Raw genomic sequence first — 16,697 nt, forward strand, 5'->3', positions numbered from 1 at the left:
CTATACAATTCTTGCATGCAAAATAAACGGTGGTATGGTAGACAAAACAAGAAACGGCCAAGTAGGCCGAGGAGTTCAAGAATCGGCCCCAACAAGTTTGTCTTTAATGTTGGCTGTTCATTTACGTGCAAAATGATGAGGGAGTTTGGAAAGCTCACCCAGGAGGTTTGGATAAATACAATGCAGAGTGCAACCCAAGGGTCATTTAACTGTTTTCCGCAAATAGTTTTCGTTTTGATCACATCATCTTATTATACTTGTTTTATGATTTTAAGATTATGTCATGTAGTCTTTAAAAGGCAGGGTTTATTTTACAAAACTTGCAAGTGCTGACGAAACTGGGCTTATGGTCATTGCGCTAAATATTTCAAGAACACTCAGAGCACGTTTTTTCATTTAATCTAGTCAAGTTATAGTACCATGTACCCATACTGGCTTAATTAGCCCTTCACTAAATCCCACCCCAAAAAGCGATTGTCCAATGCCAATCCAAATAGTTTAGCAACGGTTGCTATGCAGGTCAAGCTTTCTTCGCTGCTAACATGCCTATTGGACAAGGATGGGTTGGGGAGGGACTTAGTGAAGGGCTAATTGGACCAAAGTTGTGCACTTTTTCATTTTCTCCTAGTTGTGAGCAAATTAAATGCAAATGAAAGAGGTAGTCCACAAAAAGGATTTGGTAAAAAAAAAACTTTTAAGCCAAGGACACAAAATTGTGTGTTATTTGTCGTTTATCTGCTAGTAAAAACATGGGAGGAAAATAGAGCGAGCTGGGAACGGGAATAAGAGGCTTGGGAGTAAAACAAATACGGCTGGGGAAGACAGAGAGAGAGAGAGAGAGACGTCAAGGAGAGAAAGGATACAAAGAGGGAAGAAGCCAGGGCTAAACAGAACGCTGAGACTAGTTCTTACCTGACGGGACATGCTCTCCGTTGACTTTGAGTGGCGTGAGGACGACACGTGGCATCATCACCGCCTTCTTCCTCTGCCTCCCCGACTGTAGTAACACAATGATTCAGTACATAAACAGAAAGGCCTGTAAACCCGTGAGGGGGGGGAAAAGAGCAGGATATGATTATCTACCCGGGGAAATACTGTATAGGAGCCTTCAGTATTTATTTATGATGTATTTTCTCTATTATTAAGGTTATTGTAGAGGTCAATTTGTATAGGGGTGGGGATGGGGGCGGGGGTCGCAAGACATGGCCAAATCATTTCCGGGGGTCCCCAGTAGTAGTGTCCAGGGACATGGACCATGTGTCCATGAGGGGGTAAAATTAGGAGCATTTTAAAAAAAATGCACTATTTTTTCAAGAATTTTGCCATTCTTGACAAATGTTGTCTTCAGCACTATATGCATTAATGTGCGACGGCCTGGCGGGCCGCCACGCAATCATGACCACCCGCCACAGTATGACTGAGTCGAGACCCCCTCAGTCGATGCAAATGATTTTATTCGAGCCGTCCTTTTTTTTATTTGGTCATTTGTTTTCATAGCGTCAGTTACTAGTGAGTTCTGCTGGGTCATGCACCTCTAATTTAGTCAATCTACTTCTTGGAAGTAGACTTAAAAAAATAAAACGATTTGACTAATCAAATAACGGGAGGCTTATTTTGTTGAGGAAATAAGTCTGCTTGTTGTAATTAGCTACTTGTGGCAGCTAAGCTACTATGACCCTTTTCAGATGTATACAAGACATCACGTGGATTACTTTAGTTTATTTCATCATCTTCACAGCAACAATACAACTTATTTGTCAACACAAAGGTTACAATAACATAATGGACTTTCACGTAAGATTGTGGCTAAAGTTCATATTTATGATATGAACGGCATGCTTCCGTGGGCCATGACATAAACAATATACACCTTTTGAAAGTGTTTTAAACTCTTTGGACTTCCGACCGCAGCATTAGGCGTGTTCATTATCTCATGCTGTAGCCGCAGCGTCACACAGCTGTAGCTTTGATAAATTCCACAATGTAACGCGGGAGCATTTGAAGAGCAGGGACGTTGCATTATCCTAGTTATGACCTAGTCAGCTTTTAGCTTGCTAGCCTGATTAAAACAGAAGCATAAATGTTGAGTACCAGATACAATAGGCGGGCAGTACACCGGAGCGCAAAGTAGTCCACTTGCCAGAATGTGAACTCTGACATTTGTTTTATGTTAGAAATGTAGAGTATGTCCCCAACATTTAGAAACTGCCGGATGCCAACTTGCATATGTTGGGCAATTTTCATAATTAGCATAATACGCTGGGGTACCATTAACAATCTATACAAGGCAAACATTTCAAAATTACATTATGCTTTAAGTAGCATGTGACGTGTCAAACTAGGGGTTTTTCATGATTCTGAATCCATTGCAAGCATTCCATTTCGCACGAAAAACACTATGGAACAAATGGAACCGTAAGGGTCCATTTGTACACTCTCAGAGTTACAGGTCTGTTATGGTCATTCTGGTAATATTATTGTCCGGTCATTTTGCATGTCCTTGGCAAAAAGTAGAATTTGGGCATTTTAGACTAGCTGCATTTTGGGTCCGGACTGATAGAACAGTCATTATAGTCATGAATCATGACTGTGATTGTGTTTTTGTCCATGCATTCATGTCCGTCTGGCAGTGTAACAAAAGGGCATGAAAGCCCTTATTGCTACAGATTATTTCTTTTGTACAGAGGCTGTAGTTCGCATACCCAGCATTTCCAATTACTTCAAGCCAGGCCCAGCTCTCTTTGCACCACAGCCCTGACTCTAGGCAAGTCAAACAGTGACTTCCTTTCTGAAATGGATGGGCAGATTGTCCCTAGCTCTCACTGTACTACACCAAACATCCAGATTATTTATTTTCATGGGATGGCAGGGAAGAATTGAGCTCGGACGGCACACGGTTGGCTGGGAGAGGGGGAAGGGTTTTTTGGTTGATGCGATAGCCTATTCCATCCACCACGACTTGCCTACTCGGATGGCATGCTCATCGATGCGCAAGGCCTAGTAGCTCGCTCGGGTGCGCCTAATCCCTCTTGCCAAGATGAGCTCTCTTCTTCCCTTGCCTAGGAAAGAAAATATCATACAGCATGCATACCAGCTTCTTGCTGTATGCTCATGCTGCCATCAACTAGATCGGAGGCAGTTTCAAACCAGAAACGCATGCCATCTTTGGGACCCGACCCTAGGACTACAGTTATGCACAGAGGCAATTTTCCAGGTCAGTAGATTTTAAAACACTGCTTGCTCTGGGGAGCCTCTGGCCTAGCATACCACATATAGGCTCTACTGAAGTCTGACAGTGAGTCGCAGGTTCATTTCCCGAGCCTGAAGGCCTTTGCTGCGTGTCACCCCCCGTCTCTCTCCATGTACAATAAAAAAAAAAAAAAAAAGTAGAAAAGCCTTAAAATAACCCGCATGACAATACCATTTTGCTAATTAAAAATGATGAGAATCTGACTGAAACTCCTAGCATATGTTTCCCATATGCTAGGAGCGAAATATCTTGGTTGTAACTTGTATACCAGGGCAGGAATTTCACGGTGGCCACGGCTCTCGTTGCCCCCGTTTGGCCGTGTGCCCTTCTGAAAAATAGATGCCCCACAGCCAGTGGCTCTCCCTGCCTGCACTGCCCCACCTGATTTCACTGTTTTCTCATCCAACAATTAACTTCCAGTGTCTTCGTGGTAATAATCATGGAGAAGTGAAGGTAATAGTAGGGATGTGTATTCGCTTTGGCTCATCTCAAAAAATAGAAATCGAAAAATCTTATTTACTTTTTAATATATATTTCTTTGTAATGGCCTGTTGTATAATATATTTTACCCGTATTGTGCCGAATACAAGACAACTCTGATAAGATGACCCCCATTTTTCAAGACTCATTTGTGGAAAAAGAACATTGAATGTGAATTAGTCTAGTCCCCGATTATAATATGACCCCGTATATTTCCATTGGAAAAATCACACCCGTGTGAAGTCAGGGGCACTCTTATCATTTTACATCTTAGTAACCTCTATTAATCTAACTCATGTTGCTATGATTAGGTGATGTAATGATGATGTAAAACAAACAGTGTCAAAACAAACATTACATTTTCTTTAAGGGATTTAATGTTTGTGTTAGGGACAAGATGACGTACATTTTCCCTTCATTGTCAATGGCGTTTTTAAAACAAACATTGAACTAAAAAACAAACATTAAACCTGTTAAGTGAATTAAGCCCCTCAAAGAATATATTATATATCTTATATTCAGCACCATAGGGTAAATATAATGTGTGCAAGACCAGCAAGGTTAGCATCCTCAAGTGTTTCCGATGCGTTGCTGTACCTGTCTGGAGCGGCTGAGTCTGGTCTGGGCATGCTGGGTCTGCGTGTCACTGCGTCCCTGCTGTCCTGCTGCCCTGCTGAGGCGGGTCTGAGGCTGGCTGGGAGGCGGTGGCTCTGTGGAGCACGAGGGGCTGGAGGAGCTCTCATCTACGGAGGCTAAACCACACGGTGACACTAGTTAGTTACATCCTCAGAATGCATGAATTCACTTTGGATTCCCCCCCCCCTGTCTCGTCTTAACGCATTCTGGGCGGGAACCCCTCTTGGTGTTTTAAGCATTATGTTGTACTTTAGCTATTGAAAAATAGCAGTTCTACAAGCTCATAGCGCGGCACCGAGTGCCGCGCTACGAGCTTATAGGTCTGCTATTTTTGAAAAATCGTGAAAATGTGGCGCAAATCATATATATTCTGTCAGAGTGAGCATTTTTAACTCAAATCTTTGCTTCTGGAAGGTCCCTGGAACAACATATTTTCAGATGGGTGTCGGCGGCCAATTACATATATTTTTGAGGGTCCTTGACATGAAAATGTTTGAGAACGACTGACATAGAAACATGAGGTTATCATTTGTAGAATCGTTCCCAGGTCAAAATGGGTTAACCACTCCATTCTTAGTAAAAAGAGACCCGAGTTACAACTGTACTTGAAGTGCTTTTTTCCCCTTCTACACCAAATGTCGTCTCCAAAAAACAGTTAATTTAAAGCTCCATGACACTATGTTATCGCGCAACATTTCAACGAGAAGTACTGTGATGCTAAATACAAATAAAATATTGAAATTTTTCAATTATTTACTTTTTAATCTGCTGTGGCGCTGGAGCGAGAGCTTCTAGTAACAACAACAAGCTGATGATTTACACCTATACCTTGGCCATACATCAACATCGCACACGTAAGGCTTAGTTAGAGCTAAGTTATATGCATGCTAACGATGTCAACGATTATAATTGGAATTATCATTCCATGCACGTTTGATGTTCCGCGGAGCAAAGCCATTTAGTACTTGTAACACACATTTCAGCTTGTAAGACAGAGCACTGCATGCACACACACACACACACACACACACACACACACACACACACACACACAATTAAAAATGAATGCACATAAACATCTCTGATCTAGGTCACAGCTGCCAGTGGCAGGTAGTACATCTGTAACCATGGCAACTAACAACTGTATCCAGGATCACAGAAAATGAGCAGAGTGGTATTATCAGTTTCGTCAGGCCCAAGAGACCTCCATTTATCCTCTTCAAGCCGTTCTCCCTCCTCTCAGGGTTGTTCTCATAACACTGGTCTAATACTGCAAACACCGTCAAATCCTCCTCTGTAAATGTCTTCATGGACTAAACTAAATAAAGGATATTTAAATCTTCACCAATACAACACCCCGAACGCCCGGGGTTATTTAATCCATTAAAGCATAGCGCCCAGCGATTTATAGCAGCGGAGCACATTTAGCGACGGACCGGATGTTATCCCGGATGTGGCTGAAGTAGCTTGACTTAGGCAAAACACTCTCGATGCGATCGACAACAACGGGAGGTATGATTAATTCTAACGCGACTAGCGACGGGACCACAATGGGCTGTCTAACACAATCTTTTGTTAGAATTGGACGGAATTATTTAGATCAAGAGTTATTCACGTTTTAAGATTTTCGATCTCGTCGGTTAAAATGGGGGGGAACATTTTCGATGACGTCCCACCAGAAAATAACATTGAATGTTGCGGAACAGACGCTCCCAGCCTGTGGAGCTATGGGATCGGTTTTGATATCAATAATCTCCGTCCTTTTGATCAATCTCCGTCCTGAGCGCTGGGCGTTACTAATTGAAAGGGCACAGAACTTCGTCCTGTGCGCTCATCCCTGTTTTGGGCATGTCATTATAGACGTAAATAGGCGATTTAAAAGTGCATAGTGTCACACATTGTGAGCCTGTAGATTGGCCGTTTTAGCTATTGATCATACGATGAAGTAGGTTAACCAGGGTGCAGTACTTAGTTCCGACCAGGGCAGGAATTTCACGGCGGCCACGGCGGCCATGGCCGTCGTTGCCCCTCTCTTTGGCCGTGTGCCCCTCGAAAAAGTATATGCCCATACGGCCACAGTGGCCGTGGTGCCCCGACCGGCGCCCACAGAAGTTCATTTTACCGTTTATCGCAATTTTCCAGTCATTACGGTAACCAATGTTCCCCTCACGTCCCGCGCAGAACAAATTTGTGTTGTAGTTGTGTTGCCATTTGCAAAGTGGTTTGATTATTTTGCGGTACTTTGCCTTAATAACTACCCCCGCTGCCGCTGGTCGTCATGACGCGCGCATACACACACACACACACACCCGCACGCCTCCTCCTCCGCGCCACACATACACGCACTGACAGAGTAAACAGAGGGCATTTAGCCCACACGCTGCCTACTAGTGTAGCTAATCTAGCTATCCGGTCAAACTGCAACTATCACTCAAAACAAAACAATGTTTCCTACAGTTGCGACAGTGTGGCGGTCCTACGTCACATGTATTAACGTTGGTCGGACATGGTCCAGCTGATTTCCTTTTGTCTAATGCGAAACAGCGTGGCTGTCCATACAAGGAGGAGATCTACCGAATCTATCTAGCCCACCAAAACAAACATAAATGTACTTTTGCGTCGCATTATGGATAGCGACAGAAAGACACCATGGATATAATTAAACAATTGTTCCCCTGTGCACAGCACACACTGTCTCCAGGTAAGAACAAAAAACTGATTTGAAGCTGCACTTTCACTTTGTGTTGACTTACTGCAGAGTCCTCAGTCCTGCAGCGGTGCAGCCCCACAATGGAGAAATTATCTTATCTGTCACTAACCTCTCTACAATGCCATGTTATTCAATATATTAGTTTAGCACAAAATATAGGCTTTTCTAAACCAAGCCCTTATTCAAAAGTTATGTAGGCTGTCATTGTATTTTATGTGAATTAACTCAGTTTAACCCAATGATCCTCAGCCATTTAAATTTCAAGGACCCCCAAATTAAATTTATATTAATTAGCCTAGGGTGACAGCCTGACAGGGTCCTAGGCCATTTCATTATGATTTTCATCTCTGGACTGGGTCCCCAAAACATGTTTACAATATTTTACAACAGTAGCTACTTATATTTTGTTATTTAAAGCTGTGATTATTTATTTAAGAAGCACTGTTCTGAACCAATGTTCATCGGAAAATCATTTTTTAATTGATGGCCTTCATGCCCTGGCACTTGGCCTTGTGCCCTTAAAAAGTTGACCACACTAAAGGCCAAGTGGCCTTGCCCCTAAAAGGATGAAATTCCAGGCCTGGTTCCGACACTATTATTGGTCCGACAGTCATTAGACCGACAACCTGCCTCTATCCTAACCTAACCGCAAGCACAGAAGCAGTGCATGTTCGAGGGGTAGTCCGACCGCATGTCGGACTAATGCTCTGTTGGAATTACATTCGGATCCCGTTAACCATGCCCAGAGTTCTATGATCGATTCCTATGACTTATATAAAGACGACACACCCCATCATGTGTGGATATTGATTACAACCTTGCAAAACAAATATTGATGGTGACTACGATTCTCTGATGAAACATTTTTTGTGAAGCTTACCGTCGTTTTCTCCGCTGGCTGCAGCCGTGCTCTCGGCGGAGTCACAGCTCTCCTGCTCCGTGCCATCGTTGGGGGTGCCTGGTGCTGAGGCCGGACCTGCTGCACTGGTGGAGGAGGTGGTGTTGGCAGAGGAGGTGGCTGTAGGAGTTGTGGCGCCCCCGGCCCCGTCTGTTGGCGTTTCGGACTCCGTCGGGCTCTTGGTCCACTGCAGGGCGTTCTTCTGCAACGGGACATGAGACAGAGGCGATGTAGAAACCGACAACAGAATGTACCGCTACAAACAATTTCTGGGTGTTTCAATTGGCTTTCTTTGAGTACTGGAAACAACATTTGGTGTTAAAAGAACGCAAAAGTATTCTTTTGCGTTAAAAGAAAAAATAATACTTTGCTCTTAGTAACTTCAAAACGTTCTTCACCGCCTCTATCTTGCTCAGGGAAAGGTATAAGTTTATATAGCTGCAGTTGGTTCCTGGGTTGATCATGTTACGTCCTTAACACTTTAATTGCCCAGGGTTATTTAATCAATTACATTATAGGGCCCAGTCGATTTATAAACACGGACAACTTTTACCGACGGACCGGATGTTGTTGTGAATGTGTGTGTAGCAGCTAACAATAGCCACACCACTCTAAAGGCTCGATGACGTCTCACTGTTGCGCAACATTGAGGATTGCACAACAGGCGCTTCCAGGCTGTGGAGCGATGCGATCCGTTTTCATATCAATAAATGTTGTCTTTTGGATCAAACTTCGTCTTGGGTGTCAGGCGTTGCTAATAGAAAGGACAAAGAACTTCGTCCTGGGCGATGGGGGTGTTAACATTCAATCTGCAGCCTGCCTGCCAACAGCCACATTCATTTGAAACTCTTATTAGTCTACAATAGGATGTTTATTGTTTATTAGGAAAAAATAAAAACTAACCAGGTGCTCGACAGAGATATAAACATGTGATGATGATAAAAAGGTGCTCACATGGATCAAACAGGATCACGGCATAAAGAAAAAATAAGGCAACTGCCAACATGTTTTGACCTAACCGGTCTTCATCAGGGCATTCTTGCCCTGATGAATAAAATCAGCAAAGAAATCAGCAAAGCATTCACGCACACACAGAAGACGATTTCAATAAAGCAGCACACCACAAAGGGAAAAAATAGCAACCAACCCAAATTAAGTAGCACCTTAAGTGTATCCAATGTTTCTACAAAAGCCTGTCTGTGTTGAGTGTTGGATAATGGCGGTGTTATAAATGAGGCATTATACCTTGAGAGTGAAGAGGCTCATGCGTCCAGGCAGCTTGAAGAATATGCTGTTCTTAACTCTGTCCCCCCGAACCTGAGAGTGGAGCATCGTGACCAGACAGGCCAGTGGAGCTGTGCCACTGGATGAACACACACACACACACACACACACACACACACACACACACACAAACACATTAAAGGTCAGTGTATGAGGCAAAGGATCATGTCAAAGGTGATCAAATGTTCATGTAAAATTAAATATATAAACTGAACATATTATGCAGAAAGAGGCAGTCTTTCTGTAATCTACTGATATGCGAGTGAAAATATGACTTTCAAACTTACCTCCTGTTTTGACAAGAAGCACCAGTCAATCCGTTCAGGTTCAAACACATGCAGAAATTGGAAGAAAGGAAAAAAAATCAATAAAATCACAGTGAGGCAGCCGGTTAGGAACATTTACAGAACCATTTCTACAACAAAGGTTCATCTAGTCCAGGCCGCTGTCTTGATTGTCCGCGCACCCTAGGCTGCAATGCCAGCCTGGCAGTGTGTCGCGGGTTTGAATCCCGATCCCCGACGACCGTTGCTGCGTGTCACTCCCCATCTCTCCCCCCATTTCCTGACAGACTACCGTCAGGCATCTAAGCCCCCCAGAAAAAAATCTTTAACAAATTAATTAAAAAAAAGACTCACCTTAAATCCTCACATAATGATAAAGATCAAAGATGACACCAACAGGCAATAATAAAAAGAACACTTTGTACCATCTCTCAAGCCTTTTTTGGCAGACATTTTGGGGACATTCTATTGCTATTCCATATTAATTTCCACCATGTCCAGAAACGTAATCAAGTTATCCTGCACTTAAAACACTGCAATATTGTAATGGTATACGTTTCATGCAGAGACTATGGCGTGTAGCGTTATTAGAGCACCGAAAATAACCGATCTACAAGCTTACAACACGTGTTGCGTTGTGAGCTTGTAGATTTGATTATTTTCAGTGCACAATACTGCCGCACAACTACGTGCAAAACAGGCTCAATTAAAGATAATTTACTAGGGTGTGTATGTGTGTGTATCGAACCTCATTTCCTTGAGCCCCTTTGTCTGGATGACGTGGAGGATTTGTTTGGGAGTCATTGGAGCATCAGAAAAGTTCTCCAAAACCTGTAAAGGGTGTAAACTGTTTTAACACAGCACTGATGTACACTTTTAAACACACAATTCAAACATCTGTAGCGTAAGACACAATAGTTCATCTATTCTGAACCGCTTGTTGAATAAGTGTTTGTCTACTGAAACAAAGGACTGGAGTAATGTCAAAACACTGCCAGAAGAAATATGACACTAAACCTTAGTGTTGTTGAACTACCCCTTTAATAGTATTGTATGCATCAGTAATTTGTCCTAAGGGGGTTCTTATTAAGTATGCACACTAGCTAGGTTTGAACATGAACACATACTTGTTAAGGACATCTTTGTTTTTTTCCGACCAAGGTTCATTCATGTTTTAGGTTATTAGAGAAAGTCAAATTTGCTGCTTTCTTTTTTGACAGGGGGTGGGGGCATTCGAACTAGTGGCTAAATATGTTTTTTTTGTACAAGATTTTACAGCGATTTATTTATTTACTATAGTCCTACTATACCTCAAGAAATTACATCTGGACACAAAAGATCACGGGATCTATTGAATGTGAAGGGCGATATTGAGCCTACGACACATAGTATGGTAGACAGTCAGTCAGTTTGTTCAGACACACGGAAAACAACTACTGTGGCCAGATGTAATTTTCTGGGGTCTAGGAGGACTAAATAATAATAATAAAGAAATTGGCGTAAAATACATATTTAACCACGTCCGAATGCCCCCATCCCTGTCAAACAACCTAAAACATGAACCTTGCATGAAAAATATAACAAAGTTGTCTTTTAAGCTCATCTTAAAACCAGACAGGCATTTGTTGACATCTACTAAGTATAGATGTCTGGAAGAAGCTGGAAGCAATCCATGGATTCGACCAGCACCACCTCCAGTCACAGGTTAGACCTGTTGGAAAGCTTTTACCTGAAAAAAACTGCCTCAAGACTATTCAGTATTTAAGTCCGACGTCATTTTGTAGTGCTACGTTACGTCCGGGTCCAAGTGGCACCAGCTCCCGTCCGCATCTCATTGTAAATAGAATATCTAAACGCATGAAGCTTTTTACAATGACGTTATTTTTCAGAAAGGAAGCCATTGAGGGTTAAAATGGGTCTTAATGCTTCCAACTCGAGTAGAATTATTAATGTTTTGTACAAGTTTCCATGACAAAAAAAATATATGATGTGGAGACAATAAAGACTATTATTATCATTATTATTGAAGGTGGTAACAGTCCATTTGCTCAGTAAAATATTTCGGGGGCATATTTAGAATGTTTGCAGGCTTGAGTATGTTGAATCTAGTTTGCATTAATGAGGATTTAGTTGACACAATGAAATAAAATGGCGATAGTATTCCGTGTGGGGCAGACGGACTCTCAGAGCCAGATTTGGGAGAGCAGCGCAGCTTTGTTGTTGCGAGGAAAGCGGTAAAATGAGACTTTCGTGGTTGTTTTCGTCTCAGATTTAGTCCGACGGAGCGTCACAGTATAACTCTATGGGGACACAAAAGCGAGACAGAAGTAGGACCCGGAAGTATCTCACGTGCTCGCGCTCACGTCACAGCTAAAATACTGAATAGGTCTTAAACTTGAATTGTCTGACCTGCTATTTGATGAACGTTACGTGTTGACGACATGTTTCGACCTTATCAAGTATTCAGAGTGTGACCAACTGATGAATGATCACGGTAAAGGAAGTGGTATTGCCCTTTCCAGATCTAGGCCTAGTATGTATTCTCGCGTGGCCAGACTGCCTCTCGCAATTTTCAAATGCTTCCGGGCATACAGTCTGGAGCACGCCAGCACGGAAGCTCTGATCATGAGTAAAATATAAAGTGCATGTGAAGCCTCCTCCCCACTTCTGTGTTGCCTTTTACAGTCGTGCATATGTATCCTAATATAAATAGAAATCATCTAAGCACATATAGCTTGCTGCTTAGCAGGGGGGGGAAAAGGAAAAAAAAGCAGCTCTAAAGATATTTTAAAATATATTTGTGAACCGAAATGGCAGCATGTAGTTTAGACTATAGGATTTGGAGATTGTGGACTAGACCTATTATGCAAAGCATGCTACAGGACTGAATGGATATGGGCAAAAGTGTGTATGGAGAGAAAGACCTTGAACAATGCAGCTACTCAGAACCAAATCCCAGATGGAGAGTGACCTTCCTAACGCAGGTGAATGTCACACTATCTCTGCGCTGTCCAAATTTAAAAGCAGGTTTTGTGTGTGTGTGTGTGTGTGTGTGTGCGCGCGCGCGCGCGCTGGAGACAAGGGCCCACCGGCCACCTAAACCAAAGCATGCAGGACGCAATGCAATTGTAGTAGTGTACTACCTAAATTAAAAACATCATTCTAGAGTAAAGCCTCCCCCTCTTGTTAAATGTTAATATGAAAATGAAATCTATGGCTAGACAGGTGATTATGTTTCCGTTTCCGATATTGTAGAGGTCTCTTTTCCTCTGCGGTGGCTCGCTGTCATGGGCAAATATGGAAGGAAACGGCACCGTGGCTTTGGAAACGGTGTTGTTTCAGCCCCAGCAGAATGGGATACACATGCAGGAAATGGGCCAGAAGGAACAGGGACAACAAGAAGACATGGCACTGGGCCACAGCACTCTCCTTGTGCCATGTTCTCGTTTAAGGTCTACGATTCTAAAACATATTGTAGAATCAAGGATGCCAAAGATCTGTTCAATCTGTGGGAAAGCTGGGAAATGCACACGCCAAGTTTATGTGAATGTTTAATACATTTCCACCATTTATGGAGCATAACAAACACAGTAGAATCCTTTTTGTTATTTTAAGTCACTCCGAGTGTACAAATGGAAACAAGTAGACCCATACATTTGAACACCGACTCTCTGAGTTGTAAGATTGTACTGTGTAGTGTTGACTGCCCTAGATTACAACCCCATCTCCATACTAATAACCAGCCTATTCATATGCTTTGATCGTATAACTATTACTAGAGGGAAATTTTAACAATCCAGCCCAATGCATGTACTTTTTTTCCTTTTCCCAAGGGGTCAAATATGAATGTTAATTGAATGGCCTATTTTTGGGACAAGAAACAGAGTTTCATTTCTAGGAGGTTAAAAAAAAAGATATATATATATATACAGATTCACAAATCAACAGCAGCACAACACTGAGCAGTGGCTCAGGGTTAGAGAGTGGCCGGTAGAGCGGCCGGATGGGAACCATGAGGTTCCCAGTTCAATCCCGGGTTCCCCCAGAGTTAATGTCGAGTGTCATTGAGCAAGAGTTTGAACCCTTCATTGCTCCCGATGTGCAGGTTGGTGCCTTGCAGTATGGTTTCCTCCGCCAATGGTGTATGCATGCGTGTGTGAATGGGTGAATTGGAACTTTGGATAAAAGCGCTATATAAATGCACCATTTATCATTAAAACAAAAGCCAAATACCATTTAAAATCAGACTCCAGTAAAACATTTAGCCCAGAGTCAACCAGCAAGAACCTAGCAATGAACAATGTTGTTTATGATCAATGTGCAGTTGTGCACTCACTGCAACATCTGGCCTAAAATACACCATAGTTCTTCCAAGCCAAGACATCTTGTATAGAAAGCAGTACAAAAGACTGCACATACATGTGTCCGCTTTCCACGTGTCAACAAGGCTTTTTACACATCATTTGTTAAATTATTCCATTGTGACGAGGCAGGAATCAAAAGGACAATTCCTGGCTGCTGGCTGTCACAAAAGTGTTAAGAATAGAATGTTTATTTTAGTCATCTCTGATGCAAGATACAAGATTTTCATGATGCCATACCACATCCAAAATAAAATAAAAAAATAGCATTTGGTCCTTATTGAATTATCCTGATGATACAATTATGTACTAACATTTTAGTCTAAACCTAGATGCTAAAGTGACCACACTGAGGTTTCTCAGTAGTGCTGCGTGTTTAGAATTGTGTTGGACTCTTATAAAGTCCCACATTCTCACCACAAGACTTTGCAGTGACATATGGGCCTGGTTTATAAATACATAGGGCTGTGCATTCCCAGCTAAGTTGAAAGCAGTGCAGCAGCAGGGCTTTGTGGCGTTGCAATGCATGGATGCTGTCTGGCACCGATGTGCAGGGGGGGGAAATGGGGGGGTTGGCATATGAAGCCAGCCACACCCTTAACTGTAACCCTGTGCTTTATATTTTATTCTCACCCCCATATTTAGCAAATGGGAGGTGTGGGCGTCCTCACTGCTTCTCGCAGGCTAAATATGTTTGAAAACATCACAAACAGTGTGGGAATGGGGACCTAATTTGAGTGGACAGCAAGGGATGGTATTTGTACTATTATATACATAGCTACCATGAGGAGGAAAAAACACGTCTCTGAATTTGGTAAAAGATAAACAAGAGTCAGACTAGAAGAAACTGAAGTCAGCAGGCAAGGCAATGACAGCAATATACAAAGGCTATATTGATGCATGTCTCTTCCTTAACTAGCCTATTTTGAAAACTGAAAGGAGCCGGTTAGCCTAAAGCATACTGAATTACTGGTGACAATGTTCAAACTGAGAATTTTAACACATTTTAAACCCATGGTTTGCCTAGCCTTCAGCTTCCCTTCCATTTCTATTTCATCCTCTCGACTATACATAGGTGCTATCATATTGAGTATTATGGAAACATGTCTTTCTTTTCTCCTATTTATTATACTCACCCTCCCAGCCCTTGAGTGAGATTATTGCAATCATAATGTTGTCCTGACTGTTAACTATATTCTTTGTAAGCCCAGTCATTAACAGGGTATTGAGTTCGTATTTGGAAGGGGGAAAGGTTGCTACTTTAGATACTTATCGTACTTACTACGTTTGGCTCATGCATAGCAACACAATGTTATTTTCTGACCAGTTATGCTAGCAATAGCCTAGCCGTGCTAACTGTTATACAATAATGTGTGCATTGTGTTGCATTATCTGGTTGTGTATTCATTTTCGCCCAAGGAGCCCACTTTGGTTCTAAATGCATTCTTGAACGTGAGGGTCTTTTGTTTAGTTCATGTGTAACAATGCTAGTTTACGTTAGCTTAGCTTTCTAGCAAACAAAGGGGTCAAAACAGAGATCTGTGAGCTTTGATGTTAGCCGTCGGTAGCTAGCATGTCAACATTACATTTAGCGGTTAGCAGCCACACTGATGCAATAAATAATATAACAATACACTGAAAATGTGTATGTGTACTGACAAATTGTCTTTGATCTAAGTTTGATTTATTACAAAGTGTTCACACATGCTAAACGGCGTTATGTTTTATTTGGTCTGCTGTCGCTTTTGCCATAAAGAGCAGATCCACAAGCTGAAAGCGCGTCGCACAGCAACGCGTTTTCAGCTTAGAGATCTGCTCATTTTGACTGTAGCGACACCCCGAGGTCCGTCGCGCGACCATTTCGCCCCCAACGAAGCCAAAACGACACATCATTTTCAACTGAACAAAGTGTCGACGTGAGATTCACCGACACTACTGTCTTAACATTATGTTCATCTTTATATTTATGTATTACGGTAGCCGTAGAAGGGGCGTCGCGCGAGGAAGGAAGTCTTTACATTAAAACCAATACAGAAGGGTATTTAAAAAAAATTGACAAACGCACGTTCAACAAAATAAAGTTATTGGGTTTTTTGTTTTGTAATCATTTCATTTACCATGCGAGCTGCCTCGGCCCACGTGCGCTCCTTCTTTCTCTTTTGTTTGTCCTTCATTTCCTCCGGTGGTGTGTGTTGTGTCTCTGTGTTTTTCTGTCACACTGCGTCCCCGTTCCTTCGTTCGTACAAGGCTTGCTGCTCTGCTCCGGCCGTTAGCGTTGTGTTAGCAAGACGGGCTAACTACTAGCTGAACACAGCAGGTCCGTTCTTAGGTCGTCTCGATTCGTCCTCCTGGGTGTTAGTGATTGCTGTAATTAGCTCGGCGAGGCTAATTCATGGTATGCTGTTTGTATTTTGGGTGAATGCTACGGCGAACGCAGGAGCATGAAGCTAGCTAGCTAACCTACCTAGCCTATAAACACGGCACGGGGCGCAGTGACAAGCCTCTGTGTTCTGGGGATACTTGATACTAGCCTACGCTGCCTGGAACTGTCAAAGTTAGCTGCTATTAACAAGTAGCGTTTCCGCTCGTGGACTTCAAAATAAGATCCACGCTGCGAAATGCTATGGCTGACACTCTCTACCACCACAACAGTGGCGCGATTGATTGATTGATTGATTGAAATATTTGCAGAATTACAGTACATTTCAAGTACAACTCAATATACAAAAACTGTTCAACGGTGAGTGGACGACACCATAAAGCATTACACTTGTTTACAATATGGCCCACCATT

The 16,697-nt window shown here is 42.5% G+C and overlaps 1 protein-coding gene across 3 annotated transcripts in view; it reads right to left on the bottom strand.

Moving 5' to 3' along the window:
- asxl1 (ASXL transcriptional regulator 1) overlaps nt 1-16,469 on the bottom strand; it is a 30,372-nt gene extending 13,903 nt beyond the window's left edge. For all 3 annotated transcript variants that reach the window (XM_079527938.1, XM_079527937.1, XM_079527936.1), the window contains exons 1-6: nt 16,021-16,469; nt 10,290-10,373; nt 9,220-9,339; nt 7,957-8,176; nt 4,328-4,482; nt 913-997 (exon numbers count right to left, since the gene is read on the bottom strand). In XM_079527938.1, coding sequence (XP_079384064.1) covers nt 913-997; nt 4,328-4,482; nt 7,957-8,176; nt 9,220-9,339; nt 10,290-10,373; nt 16,021-16,077 — 721 coding nt within the window. In that variant the 5' untranslated portion in view covers nt 16,078-16,469. The remainder of the gene's footprint in view (nt 1-912; nt 998-4,327; nt 4,483-7,956; nt 8,177-9,219; nt 9,340-10,289; nt 10,374-16,020) is intronic.
- Between the last annotated feature and the right edge of the window lie 228 nt (nt 16,470-16,697).

The sequence above is a fragment of the Electrona antarctica genome (assembly GCF_951216825.1).
Source record: "Electrona antarctica genome assembly, chromosome: 2".
Taxonomy (NCBI): Eukaryota; Metazoa; Chordata; class Actinopteri; order Myctophiformes; family Myctophidae; genus Electrona; species Electrona antarctica.